The sequence below is a fragment of the Prunus persica genome, chromosome G7 (assembly GCF_000346465.2).
Source record: "Prunus persica cultivar Lovell chromosome G7, Prunus_persica_NCBIv2, whole genome shotgun sequence".
NCBI classification, from domain to species: domain Eukaryota; kingdom Viridiplantae; phylum Streptophyta; class Magnoliopsida; order Rosales; family Rosaceae; genus Prunus; species Prunus persica.
In genome coordinates, this window is record NC_034015.1 from 12,271,423 (window position 1) to 12,285,596 (window position 14,174).

At 35.5% G+C, this 14,174-nt stretch overlaps 1 protein-coding gene across 1 annotated transcript; it reads left to right on the forward strand.

The window, feature by feature from the left end:
- Window positions 4,390–7,819, forward strand: LOC18769900. The gene is made up of 5 exons (XM_020567932.1): window positions 4,390–4,908; window positions 5,138–5,290; window positions 5,620–5,742; window positions 6,063–6,622; window positions 7,014–7,819. Exons 1-5 carry the CDS (start codon window positions 4,398–4,400, stop codon window positions 7,644–7,646), a joined length of 1,980 nt encoding a protein of 659 aa, XP_020423521.1. The 5' UTR covers window positions 4,390–4,397; the 3' UTR covers window positions 7,647–7,819.

A 14,174-nucleotide genomic window follows, 5' to 3' on the forward strand; every position in this document is an offset into this window, starting at 1 on the left:
ATTTCAAAAAAAAACAAAAGGGACATGAAAAGAGGGAGGACTGTAGGGGAAGATGGATTCAGAGAGGGAGGAGTTAATCCAAATCTATTTTGTTTGGGTTTTTTGTCGTCGTCGCTCTTCTTGAAATTGCCAAAACTAAATTCAGATGAAATAAAACTCAAACAAAATAGAAAACTCAAAACGGGTCGACAAGTTTACTTGAGAACGTGGTCTGCGGCAACTACGCATGAAGGTTCACTAGAAGTTTCGAGATTGGTTGTGTGGGTTCGTGTTAGGACTCAAGATCCCACATTGGAAAAGTAGCATATCATAGAATGGTTTCAAAGTTCTTGGGCATCTTTCCCTTACAAGTCAGCTTTTAGGAGCAAGTTCTACTCATGGGTTCTTCTTAACAGTTGGTATTAGAGCCTAGTTTCACCACGCAACTAGGCAATTCCATAGAAGGGGCGACCTATAGGCTGGATTAAGATGATATCGAGTCATTGAATACTGGTAGTTGAGTGAAGCAACCTCATTGGAACGAAAGGGCAACCAACGGGCACCCTTCCCTTACAAGCCAGTTTTTATAAGCAAGTTCTACCCATGGGTTCTTAACAGTTCGACTGAGAAGCTTTCACATTAAGCTTGAGAGCATTCACAAAGCTTGCTCAATCCTCTTTGTTAATAGCTATGAGGTGTGAGAGGAAGCTCAGGTAGCTAGGTTATGGAGTTCAACAAAGTTAGGATTAGGGGTAGAGTTCAAGAGCTTGGAATAAGGGGTAGAGTTTGTGAGTTTTGGTTTTGGATGGGTCTTCATCGTTTTGAGCCAAAATCGATGGGATCAAGAAATTTTTTTAGAGATATGATAGAGATGAAGAGAGAGGGTTTGAAAGTGAGGAGAAGATGGGGAAAGACAGCTTCATCGAGAGGGAACTTAGAATTTTTTGTGCTGGTGTGAAAAATTAGGTTGACTGAGATAGACTTGAATGAAATTTGGGAATACAACATTGTGTACAAGGCCAAACCTAGGCTTGTGCATTAGTAAGATGGGGAGATTTCAGTCAAATATGGGAATGCAACATTAGATAGCTAGAGAAAAGATTCTAAGGTACCTAGACAGAACAAAGGTTTACATGCTGATTTACAAACGCACGAAGAAATTAGAGCTTGTTGGTTATGCTAATGTGAATCTTGGAAAAACAGAGGATGATTACATCTATACTTCATGTTTTCTTTTCAAGATGACATGAGCAGTTGTTGCTTGGAAGAGTGCTAAACAAATTGGTGTTTTGAGTTCAACTATGTTTTCAGAATACATAACTTTCTATGAAGCCAATACTCTTGTAGTGTGGCTAAGGAATTTTATAAAAAAACATTAAGGTGGTGGAATAGATTTCAAGACCAATGCATATATACAATGACAACATTGCGACTGTTTTTCACTGCATGAACAACAAGATGTCGTCTAGAATTTTAGCACATTGACAGAACGTATTTGATAGTGATGGAGAAGGTGGCAAACAACTAGTTAGGTTTGATCATAACATAACTCAAGATATGATTGCATATCCATTTACAAAGTTTCTGCATTCATAAGGTTTTCTGAGACATGTTAAGAGCATGAGATTATTTCCTAGCTTTGATGCTGCAATCTAGTGGGAGTCTTGTTCCCATTTTGATAGTTTTCTAGTTTGTCTAATTTTTTCTGTTTTCTGGATTGAGGGATTCGTATTTAAGGCTGTTAATTTGCTTGATAGTTTTGATTATTGAATGATTTCTACCATTTTGATTATTTAGCTATTTAAACTTATTATGCATTTTGTGAGTTTATGGTCTCTTTTGGAATACTATTATTTTAATAGCATTGCGGATTAACTCTTACTAAGTCGTAAAGGGATATATGTACTGAAAAGTATAAAGATTCACATTATGGGTCAATACATGTTAAGGTTCACGTTTGTAAGTGGTGCTTCATGTATTTTGAGATTGCATATATGTGATTATAGATTACTTGTTTTTAATAAAGGAGAGCAATGCTTGTCTATAGTTCATTTTTGTCTAATCGCTTTTCACTATAGCTTGAAGGGAATGACTTAATTGTTTTAAACTCATGGCCAATAAAGATTATCAAACTTTTGCAATACAAAAGCTTAGTGCTCTAGTGCTTGATCTAATGGGAGAATGTTATATTCCTATTTAGATTGGTGCACTATACACTAAGTTATATGAGGTTTGATAAGTTCTGACAATATATATATATATATATATATGAGGTTTGATAAGAGTTTAAATTAGATTATACATTGAGTGGCCAATACCTTGTGAAATAAGGAAAGTTTTGAAGCCAATTAAAGGGGTTCTATTTATTTCCTTTTGTACGTGAACCGTTGTTTGATGGGCTTAGAGTGTTAGACAAGTGGGCCACGGGTGATGAGTAGCAGAGACAATTTGACCTAACCCTATATAAGTTTAAGACCCTGCTCTCATCAGACACATTCTCTGACCTTAATCTCATCATAAAAAGAGAGCTAAAGTAGTTTTTGAGAGACAGTAGAGTTGTTCGTGCCTTTTGCTCGTGTTGCTGCTGCTGCAATTGAATGAGTTCTGAGATCGTGTACTCAAAAAAGATGATGTCATATATGTCTTCTATATGTATTTCAGGTTGTGTGAAAGATCATGAATATTATAGAAATCTAACACATATGACCAAGGGAACATGTGAATCCAATATAGAAGATAGATGCTACTGCCATCTCACACATTTTGCGCGACACAAAATAAAAATTGTATTATAAAAAGGGTAAACTGCCGAATACCCCATGATCTATATTGAGTGTTGAAATGTCCACCCTAAGTTATTTTTTCAGCCAATTTAGCCCTCGAATGATTTTAAATGGTCAATTTAGCCCCTGCCGTTAGTTTTCATCCAATTTTCTGTCTAAATGTCACATGTTAGGCACGTGACTCACTGTTCAACTAAAATTTTTTTTTTTTGAAGTTTAAAATAATTAAATTGTTAAAACTACAAAATTAGAAAGAAAAAAAAATTTTAAAAAAAATTTAAAAAAAAAAAAGGAAAAGTAAGGAGCAGAGCTTGACCGACATTGGGGCTTTTAGAGCTAAGAATCTGACCATTACGAATAAGAAGGAAAAATGAGAGAGAGAAGAAAGAAAATAAAGGGAGGAAGAAGAAGGAAAAGGAAAAAAGAAGAAAAAAAAAAGAGAAAGAGAGAAGAAATCATGATTTTATATTTTCTTTATTATTTTTTGGTTTTGTCTTTGTAAAATGATAAACTTATCCTTATAATTAACAGAAAATTGGATGGAAGTCTAAAAACTTGACGGCATGGGCTAAATTGACCATTTAAAATAATTCGATGGCTAAATTGGCTGAAAAAATAATTTAAGGTGGACATTTCGACAGTCGATATAGTTCAGGGGGTATTCGGCAGTTTACCCATATAAAAACACAAACAAATCAAAGCTTTTTTCATCTTACATTAATATATAACTAAATTCACCAAATCAAAGACTGTCAATTCTTGGTATTTATGCAATGATAGAAGAATATCAAAGAACATTATTCTTCCTGTACAAGATTTTAATGAAAATTGAAGTTTCAGAAGCAAGAAAGGAAAAAATAGACAGCTAGGAAAACTAAAATTCCAAAGAAACCACCACATCTGATACTACAACTCACAGATCTATGAACGTACGAGATATTACTTTTTCTTTTTAAAATTGTATAACTGTAAAGCAGAACTATTTCTCTGGCATATATGGGTATAACGGTTTGGATCTAAGCTTGGTGGGCGCACGGTCTATTCTGCTGTTTTTCTTGTTAATATTCTTTTTACTTTTCCAGACAAAATAATGAGTAATTAAGAAAAATATGATGTGGCAGATTAATTACATGGCTTGTCGTAGGATTTTATAATTTCTTCCGAGATGACATGTTTTGCGTTATAGAAGCCAGCGAGGTCTAATCTAATGGAAAATGGCATTGATGTCTCAAGTTCAAACCCCCATCCCATGATATTTTAGTTGTATGTGTGAGTTTAAACTATTGCTTGTACTAAATTTAAAATAAATTTTTTTTTTTATAAAATGTAATAGAAGCTCCCCTCTGTATCTAATACTTATACCTGAGTCGTAACAAAACGTGATTCATGTGTTGGCTGATCCCTTTAACAGCAAGTTTAATTTATTTGGTGCGGTTTTAGTACTTGTTATTGTACTTTTGCTTTATTACTTTTTTTCTTTTAAAAATGTTTTAAGTTAGTATACGTGTTATACTTTTGTTACTTAAGCAAGGTATACAGTGATGTGATGCTAAAAAGAGAAAAAGAAGCAAATATATAGACTGGAAGAGGGCGCGGGCGGCTATTATCAATTGAGTTGAGTGGAAAAATTTGGAGATGGAGTTGATAGACGAGGCTTCAACAGGAGAAGCACTTAGTCACTCGAGAAAGCAATATGAATTGGCCATGAACGGCCAGTGGGAAAGCCTAAAACGATTCTACAAGGGTCGTGAGTTTGAAGTACTTGGGCAAATGACAACGAAGAACGACACTGTACTTCACGTGGCAGGCTTGGCTGGACGCAAAGACGTGCTTGTATTTTTGATTTCACTGATAGAAGAAGACAGGGATGCGTTGATAGTGGAGAACAACCGCGGCAACACCCCGCTTCATGAGGTAGCTGCGTCCGGAAATTTTGACTCAGCAAAGCTGTTGGTGGAGTATAATGGTGCTTTGGTGGAGATTAGGAACCACTTAGGAGAAACCCCACTCTACCGGGCTGCTGCTTTTGGTCACACAGACTTGGTTCAATATTTGGCTACCCAAGTAGACGGCGATATAAAGCAGCACTTCCATAGAAATGATAAAGTATCCATTCTTCATATGGCAGTACTTGGCCAACATTTTGGTATCTCTTTCTCCCTATCTTTCTCTCCAAAACCAACTTGACAATATATACACAAAGGTCCGGACGTTATTACCGTGCAGACGCTATGTATTTTATGCTGTCTGTCTCTCTTTATTTGTAATGGCATCTGCACAATAATAACGTGCGGACATTCAAATAAATTTAACTTTATTATATATTATGATTAACACGCATCCACGGTTTTCCTTCAATGCAAATTGCAATGCAGAAACTGCTCATTGGTTAGTAACGGAGTACCCATATCTTGCGAATGGAAAGGAAGAGAATGGACTCACAAGTCTTCAATTGCTAGCCCAAATGCCGTCTGCCTTCAAACTCAAATTTCGCGAAAGCATTTGGATTAAGCTGCACCGTCATATATGTACCGTCTACTCTCTCTACTGCTTATACACTACTGGCACTGCTAAAATTAGATATAAACTCAAAAAATTTATCAATGACCATGCTGCCTATTTTTTAATGGCAAAGTCAGAAATTTTCAATAGGGAGGGGAGGGCTAGCTATAAATTAAATTTATTTCTCATGAGATTGGGCTAAATATACGCCGGTTCGGTTCAGAAGTGCTAGGGTTTAGTTAATTAATTAGGATAGGCTACGTACTAAGTTTATTTTATGCAATTAGCCTTTCTAATGATGATGATGATGATGATGATGATGCTGATTTTTGTGCTCCCCTTATTATCCATTCAGGCCTTTGTAATGATGATAACATTGATCGAGACCCAGCGAATCAAAACGATGACTTGGAGAGCGGATTTAATCATCCTTCCCAATCTACTTTTTCAAACGATGACTTGGAGAGCGGGTCGACAAGTAATTTATTCATAGATATGTATTTTAATATAGTAAATTACAACGTCGTCCGCACGATAATAACGTGTGGACATCCGCATATGAGAATAATATATAAGAGTTAGAGAATTAAAATAAAAATTTTAAAAACCAAACTAACAGCCAGGTAAAAATAATTAGGCCTTACCCAAGCTTAAGAATGACAATAAAATTTTGTACAATTGCTTAATAAAAGGGTCGTTTTCATTATTAATTCCTGTGGTTTCATTTCATTAATTTGTATTTACTTTTTTTCTTTCTTTCTTCTCTTCATATTAATTCAATATCTCTCTCATGAATAGGAACGATCAGAAGGACTACCATACGATGGGCACCAATCTGTATTATGGGCGAGGAAATGCGAAATCAAAACGTACTATTGGAACTCACTGAATTGCTCGTCCGGAAGGACTATTCATGGGCGAAAATTGAACCAACCGAAGTAGTCAATTCATTTTCTCTGGTGTCAAAACCAAATAGTCCACAGAAAAAAGAAGATGCTGAAACCAAATCTACTTATGAGTATATTCCATTGTTTATAGCAACTAGAACTGGAATATCACAAATTGTAGAAAAGATTTTGGAGCTTCATCCTCAAGCAGTTGAGGCGCACGATATCAAGCATCAACAAAACATTTTGCACATGGCCATCAAGTATCGTCGGTTGGCCATCTTTAATATTGTAAAGAAGAACAAATTCATAACCTCAAGGCTGGCTGACGTGATTGATAACGATGGGAACACCATATTGCACCACGCTGCAGATATGAGCTATTACACAGATATGAGCTTTTACTCTGTGGACGCTAAAGCTACATATGGTCCTGCATTTCAGTTGCAAGAAGAATTGCATTGGATGGCGGTGAGTGATATATATATATATATATATATATATATATATATAAGCCTTAACCCTAATTTTAATTACCCTTTATTTAATTCATCTACTAGGACATGGATGCATGCATTAAAAATACATATTTTAAATGGTGATTCCGTTATTCTGATGAAAAAGGGCATTGATTTGCATACCAGTGGTTTCAAATGTTGAAACCCCCACGACATCATAGTGTATGTGTGTGTGGAAACTCTCTTCCTTCCTACACTTTAGTGATTAATTAATTTGATTTTTTTCTTCAAAGGTATGAAATTCTTTTTTGACAAGGGAAACATCTTCTAACATTAATTGCCAAGAGAAATATGACTGTACTGGCTGGGAGCTACTTAATGTTTTTTTTTCCATTTGTGGGCAGCGTGTGCAAAAGATAATCCCAGTTAATTACGCCATGCACCGCAACAAGGAGGGTGTGACAGCGAATGAGCTCTTTACTAGGCAGCATGCAGAGCTTCTTCAGTCAGCAAAAGTATGGATGAAAGAAACTGCTCAGTCAGGCTCGGTCGTGGCGGCTTTGGTGGCCACCGTGGCCTATGCAGCTGTGTACACGGTTCCCGGGGGTACTAATCAGAACGGGCTTCCTAATCTCCGGCACTCTCCTTTCTTCAAAGCATTCACCATTTCGAACACTGTCTCGCTTGTCTTCTCATTGACTTCTTTGGGCACGTTTCTCAATATCACGAGGTCTCCATTTGAGTACAAAAACTTTTACCATTCTCTTCCCTTCAAGCTGAATTTAGGGTTTCTCCTTCTCTTCTGCTCGCTGCTAGTGTCCATGCTCACCTTCGCTGCTACTATTGTGCTCTTGATTCATCATCAGAAGATATGGTCAATTTCCCTTATTTACGTTGTTGTTGCCATTCTTCCTTTCTCTATGTTTGGGCTCAACCATAATCGTTTTTATGACGTATTTTTCAAAGGTTTGAAAGACATTAAAAAGAAACTTAGGTGCTGTAAGAGGATGTACGTTAGAATAAGAATGCAGTTGTAGCTCTCAGTTAGAAGGTTCCCTGTTCTTCCTCCTTTGTCGGTGTTTTCCCCCCTCCTTTTATGTATTTTCCAGAAGAAGTTAACATCCTCGAAATAAAAGTGTGTATGCCCTATAAGGATTCATGCATGATCCTTATAATTCACATGTTTAATTTATTTGATTGCTTCTTTTAACTTGTTATTCTACTTTTGCTTTATTACTTTTTCTTTTTAAATTTTTATAACAGTGGGCTGGTATACGTGTTACTTTGTTACCAATTGATTAAGCAAGGTATGTGATGCTAAAGAAAAAAAGAAAGAACAAAAAAAGTAAGGTGATATTGGGATTGAGATCAAATATTGCTCAGTACATATAGAATATAGAATATGTCTACTTATCAGTAATGAGAATGTGGAGAAAGAGAATTATTTGAATTCTTTGTTTTTTCTGCGTTTACTTACTTATCAGGGAATAAAAAGTAAGTGGACTCCACCTCAAAATTGATAATCATTCCCCATATTTCAATTCAACGAATTTTTTTGAGGGACACCCTTTAGGGTATCCTATGAATTCTTTTCCAAAGATCCAAACCATCTATTTTTTAAGTTTACATTCATAGATCATCCTTCCAAAAAATTAGACAAATCGAAAAACGTTTCGACATACAATTGTATCCTACAAAATCAATGAACACGGTGCTTCAAGAAAGTATTAAATTTTCAATAACATAGTGGTCAAACGATATCGGATTTAAGTGATTTTTTGTAGAAATATCTTTGAATGATTATCTAAAACATAGACAGTTTGGATTAGTGAAATACAATGTGAATTGGGCTTTGCAAAGGTGTTCATTAAATAAACTAATTTGAGGGGTCTCTCAATGGAAGCGCTCTCTCTCTCTCTATATATATATATATATATCATTATCCCAACTATATATTTTTAAAGATACGTGGGTAATTAGTGAGAGAATCCAACGAAAAGAAATCCCAACTATATATTTTTAAAGATACGTGGGTTATTAGTGAGAGAATCCAACGAAAAGAAAAATGGCATAGTTGAAGGGTTTCATTATAGTACGAACACCAATAAGGGTTTACTACACCGTATATTTGGTCTAATAAAATATTTGATTGGTCATTTCTCATTTGTCAGCGTTCGTATTCGTACTTAATAAGTGTTCATACCATAGAAAAATCGTAGCTTCAGAAGCTTAGGATACTGTGTTGTGTAAATGTACTCATTCACATTCTCAATGCACTCAAAATTGTTGTTCCAATATGAGGACAAGGTCGAAGCATTAATTCAATTTAAAACCAATTTACAATGAGTGTGAGGCGTATAACATTTTATTGTGTAAGGGAAGATCTATTCAACAATAATTAGTTGACGGTAGCAACTTCATGCCACATACAAGCAAACTATATATATATTGGTAGGTAGGTAGCAGGAGGAAAAGCCACTTGAAGTTGAGGTTTTATTTGTTTTTGGAGTTTAGGGTTCTACACCTCTTAACTAGTTTAGGGTTTTATTTGTATGTGAAGGCAATCTTGTTGAAACTGATAATCATATTTATTATGTTGAGTTGTTGATTGATGTTGTAATCTTGTTGAAGGGCTTGGTATAGATATATGTTTTCACATGTTTTTTTTTTTTTCCAATTTATGTCCCATATGATAAATTACATACGTGTAAAAAATTTGTACTACGAAATTGTTTTGATTTTCTGTATTCATCTATCTATATAATGGCAGAAAGATGAAATATTCAAAATTCCAAAAATTCCACTATGTTATTCTATTAAATAAAAATAAATTGGTACTTCAAAACTGTTATGTATTTTAGATATAGCTTTTTCAAATAACATATATGTGATTTATCAGTATGGTACTTGAATTATTGTGCACAGTAAAATGGACCCCAAAAAAAAAAAGATAAATAAAAAGGGACTCGGCTTGTGAAAGTTCACTCATGCCGTTTTAGTTAATTTCATTAATAAGGTAAAATTCAACCCAGTCCATCTTAGTTTCTTGAAAGAATTTTATTTATTTATTTATTTTTAAAAACCTTTTAATTCCACCAATTTTTTTAAAAAAATTCATATTCAATAATCAATACCAATACAATACAACAACTTATTTTTTTAAATTTTGTCAAAAAAGAAAAAGAAAAAACAAAAGGTTGTGAAGCGGACATGAAACAGGCCGCCTAAAACGTGATATAAATAGAGAAAGATTCAAATGTCTGTTTTTTTTCTTGAAATACCAGTTGCCAAAACCCTAATCGATTCTTCAATTGCCAAAACCCTAATAAAATCGTTTCCCATTGTGGCCATACAGAATAGTAATAATAATGAGAGAGAGAAACCCTAATAAAATCGTTTCCCATTGTGGCCATACAGAATAGTAATAATAATGAGAGAGAGAGAGAGAGAGAGAGAGAGAGAGAGAGAGAGAGAGAGAGAGAGAGAGAGAGAGTTCTATTGTGAACCGGACGCAGAAAGAGTCGCCAACTAAAAAAGTGATATAAATAGAGGCTTGTTGGTAGGGAAGAGTCGCAGTGGGCGTTTCGCCATGGCCGAAAGCTCTTTCAATAACAAATATCCTCAGGGTATATTTTTCCTTCTCTTTATTTTTTTTTGTTTTTTTGGGTTGATTAGATGGTCTAAATAGTTCTTCAAAGATGCAGAATTGATGATGATTTTTGTTTACTTTGGAAATTCGTGATGAGTTTTTGTCTCATTTTGTTTTTTGCTGATGGTTTTGGACTAAAATATTTCAGAAATGACCCGAGCAGAAGAGAACAATCCAGATCCCGCACCGGTAAGAATTTCACTCTATCGGATATGTTTAGTTCCTAGGCATTCACTTTGAGCCTTTATGCAGATGATTGTTGAGAATTCTGCAACCATTGACATTCCTGACATTGGAAAGAAGTTAGTTTCAAATTCCCTTGTGCTTTAGTTATGTTGATCTGTATATCTACAATAGAATAGTATAGTTCCCTTTTCATTTATACTTTTGATATATATATGTTCCGAAATTGGGCACACGAAAAAAGGGACGAGGAGAGAGAATAAGAAAGAAGATTGTTGAAAGCCACAATACTTGCTATGTTTTCATTGTTAGTTGTGCGTTTTAGTTGTACATGCAATCTATAGCACACAGATAGGATCTAGTCATGACTCATGTGAAGTGAATCGTTCATTCAGAGATGCACTTTTACAAAATAATAAAGTAATAAAAATAGTAAACGTATTTGATGCAGTGATGAAATTCTTACTGGTATATAAGTTGGACGCATGCTCCCTCAAGTAATCACCATCTAAAGAAGTAAGGAGGCCTTTGTACCTATTCATAGAATCCCGCAACCCATATTAAAGCATAAATGGAAAAACAAAAACAAAAAAACAAAAACCAACCTCCTCTTTCCAGGGTTCCTCAAAGCCTTCTCCACAATCACATGCATGGAGACTCAAATTAGCAGATAGAGCATCAATTCAATGCATAGGACATAAGCATATTTGATTCAGTGAAATTCTTACCTTCTCGGCCACACTCCTCCAATTGTCTAAACAATAAATGGGACCTGACCAATTTCTGACCATACATCAAAAGCACAAATGAAAAGGAAACAATCACGTTCCATTATTGCAATACCAATCATGATTTTAAAGCACATGGAAATTGGAAACTAACATCTTTTCTTCAATGTCAGGACTGTCAAACATTATGGCCTGTGAACGACTAGGAACTAAACATATCTGATTATGTTAAGTTCTTACTGGCGTTGGATTCCGATTCTTTGTTTCTGCTTGCGTCATTCACAGGGCCAAGGCAAGGGTCAAATAAGATAAAGCCCAACTAGGAAAGCCCCTACGTGATCAGCTGACCTGAGGGCGAAGGAAGTTACACTATCAACACTCTAGAAAGGAAAGAGATTTCGATATAATGGAATGTCCACCACCTTTGGAGGTACTATCCCTGAAGCTCCTCACTTACCAATTGGGCTCTTAGCAGGCGACGAGTCTCCCTCACCTCCATTCAAGACAAGTTACTTTCCATGTTATTCATGTTGTTCATTTATTTTATTCAATAAAGTGATATAATCACACCAACATCAATACAAGTACAAGCTTTTTCAATGGAGTATTTTACGAGAGCTATGTCTCCGGACATACTCTTATAGGCGACAAGCCTTACCTCCGTTGAAGACAAGTTACTTTCGAGTACAAGCTTCTTCAATGGAGTATTTTACAAGAGCTGTGTCTCCGGACATATACTTACAAGCGATGAGCCTCACCTCCGTTGAAGACAAGTTACTTTTGAATACAAGCTTTTTCACGAAATTTATGTCTCCGAACATACACTTATAGGCAACGAGCCTTACCTCATTTGAAGACAAGTTACTTTTGAGTACAAGTGTCACATCCCGGGATCGGCACTGCCGTAGCATGATATTGTCCACTTTGGGCCCCCCTCTCTGCCCTCATGTTTTGTTTCTAGGAGCTCACGAGCAACTTCCTAGTGGGTCACCCATCCTGGGATTGCTCTAGCCCCAACTCGCTTAACTTCGGAGTTCCTATGACTCCGAAGCCAGTGAGCTCCCAAAAGGTCTCGTGCTAGATGGAGGCGGACATGTACATATAAGACACATCACCCTCTTTCCGTTGGTCGATGTGAGATGTTACAACAAGCTTTTTCAGTTGAGTATTTCTCGATAAATATGTCTCTGGACATACACTTACAGGCAAAGCCTCACCTCCGATGAAGACAAGTTACTTTTGATGTTGTCACACTAACATCAATACAAGTATGAGATTTTTCAATGCAATATTTTACGGAGCTATGTCTCTGGACATATACTTATAAGATGCAATGCGAATTGATGTTTGAAAAACAACTGAAAATTCCATAGCAAAGCTATCAACTGGCCAAGTTCAACATGAAAGAAGATGGTTGACTAAAGACCACTTATTAAAAAAAATTACAAAGTTCAAAAATAGCAAAGGGGGCTACATCTCCTAGGGGGCTTCAACAGATGACCCTTAGCCGACTACACCCTCAACTACCTCCTGATCATCTGCACTAACAACAGCCTCACTCTGCTTAACCAGCATCATCTGCTCCGCAACCCTAGCTGCATGGTCCTCCGCATCTGCCCTGACCTGAGGAAGCTTTGCCTTGGCTTACTACACTACAGAGGAAGATCATTGCCAAATATGACTTTAAGGATTTAAAATTGATCCATTAACCACCTAATAAGTAATTTGGGCTACAACAGATTTAATGGGTATTTAGTTGGCAAGAATCACCCATTAAATATTTTGGGCTCATGTGACATCAGACGGCAATTTTTTACAATCCAATAATCTGCTTCTAGGCCTTGACATTTTTTTATTAGTTAGCCCATGACCAGTCATCAGCGTAAGCTCATCCCTTTTAGCTAAACCAATCACAATTGAATTAGGACTTCAAATGTGGAAGCTGTGAAGGAATTGTAGTCTTGATCGACTTAGAAAACAAGGAAAATTCTACGGTGCGGCAGTGTATGGAATCTAAGCCATTGGATCACTTGAAATCTATGGCCAAGGGCGGAACCACACATTGTAGCCCAATGTGGTTTTTTAAGGAAAATATATATATAAAACCTATATATTTAACTTATTTTCAATATTAGCCCAGTCCGTGACGTTGTATAGAGTACTTTATTTCCATTTTCAATATTTAAGTAAATGGAATTATTTTTACTCCATATACTTAGTTTACAATGTAAATAAGAAAGTACCCCCCATTTGAATTCAAATTAAAATACTAGAAAATCAAATTCCCACCAAATCAAAATATGAAAAATTGGCTTTAGTGCAAAATACGATTTAGGCTAAAAATGATGGCTCATTAAGTCAATATATACTTCATACTAAAATCCCATAAAATTAAGTTTTCTTATTTGATGTGTGAGGAATAAAAGCCTCCAAAAATTATCTTGAGAAAATGATTATTCTGAAAACTCATTTTTCATGCTTAGTCAATATTTTTACATAAAACAACTTTTCATGTATGATATGAATGCATAAAGGAACCTAAGGTCAATCTAGGTAAAAAGCCTTATATGTTCAATCCACTATGGTGTTAAACCCTATTTGGTTTATGTCAAAACTTATTGAAAATTAGTTTATGGAGCTATGAACTTGCTTGGTTTATATGATTTATTGTTTATTTTTATTTCTAGAAAGACTAGAGAAATTGTAAATACCAAAAAAAAAAATAATCATTAAATTTTAAGCTAATAACTTTGGCTAGCCCATCCGTTGAAAAATTCATGATTCTGCCATTGTCTATGGCTGTTAATAACCACAACAACTTAAGCCCAGCAACCGATACAACTAGTCAAGGAAGAAAGAGAAAAACAAAACAAAAAAAGCTTGAGATAGCAGACGAGTCAAAGAGAAAAGAGAGATTCACTATTATACCCAATATAGGGGCCCAAATTATAAAAATACCCTATATGAAATGGACTTTAGAAACACACCCAAAGTCCATTTACAAC

Coding starts and splice junctions, on each gene's coding strand:
- LOC18769900 (XM_020567932.1), top strand. CDS start 4,398: ATGGAGTTGATAGACGAGGCTTCAACAGGAGAAGCACTTAGTCACTCG. Junction 5,743..6,062: donor CTTGGAGAGCGGGTCGACAA/GTAATTTATTCA, acceptor TCTCATGAATAG/GAACGATCAGAAGGACTACC. Junction 6,623..7,013: donor AAGAATTGCATTGGATGGCG/GTGAGTGATATA, acceptor ATTTGTGGGCAG/CGTGTGCAAAAGATAATCCC.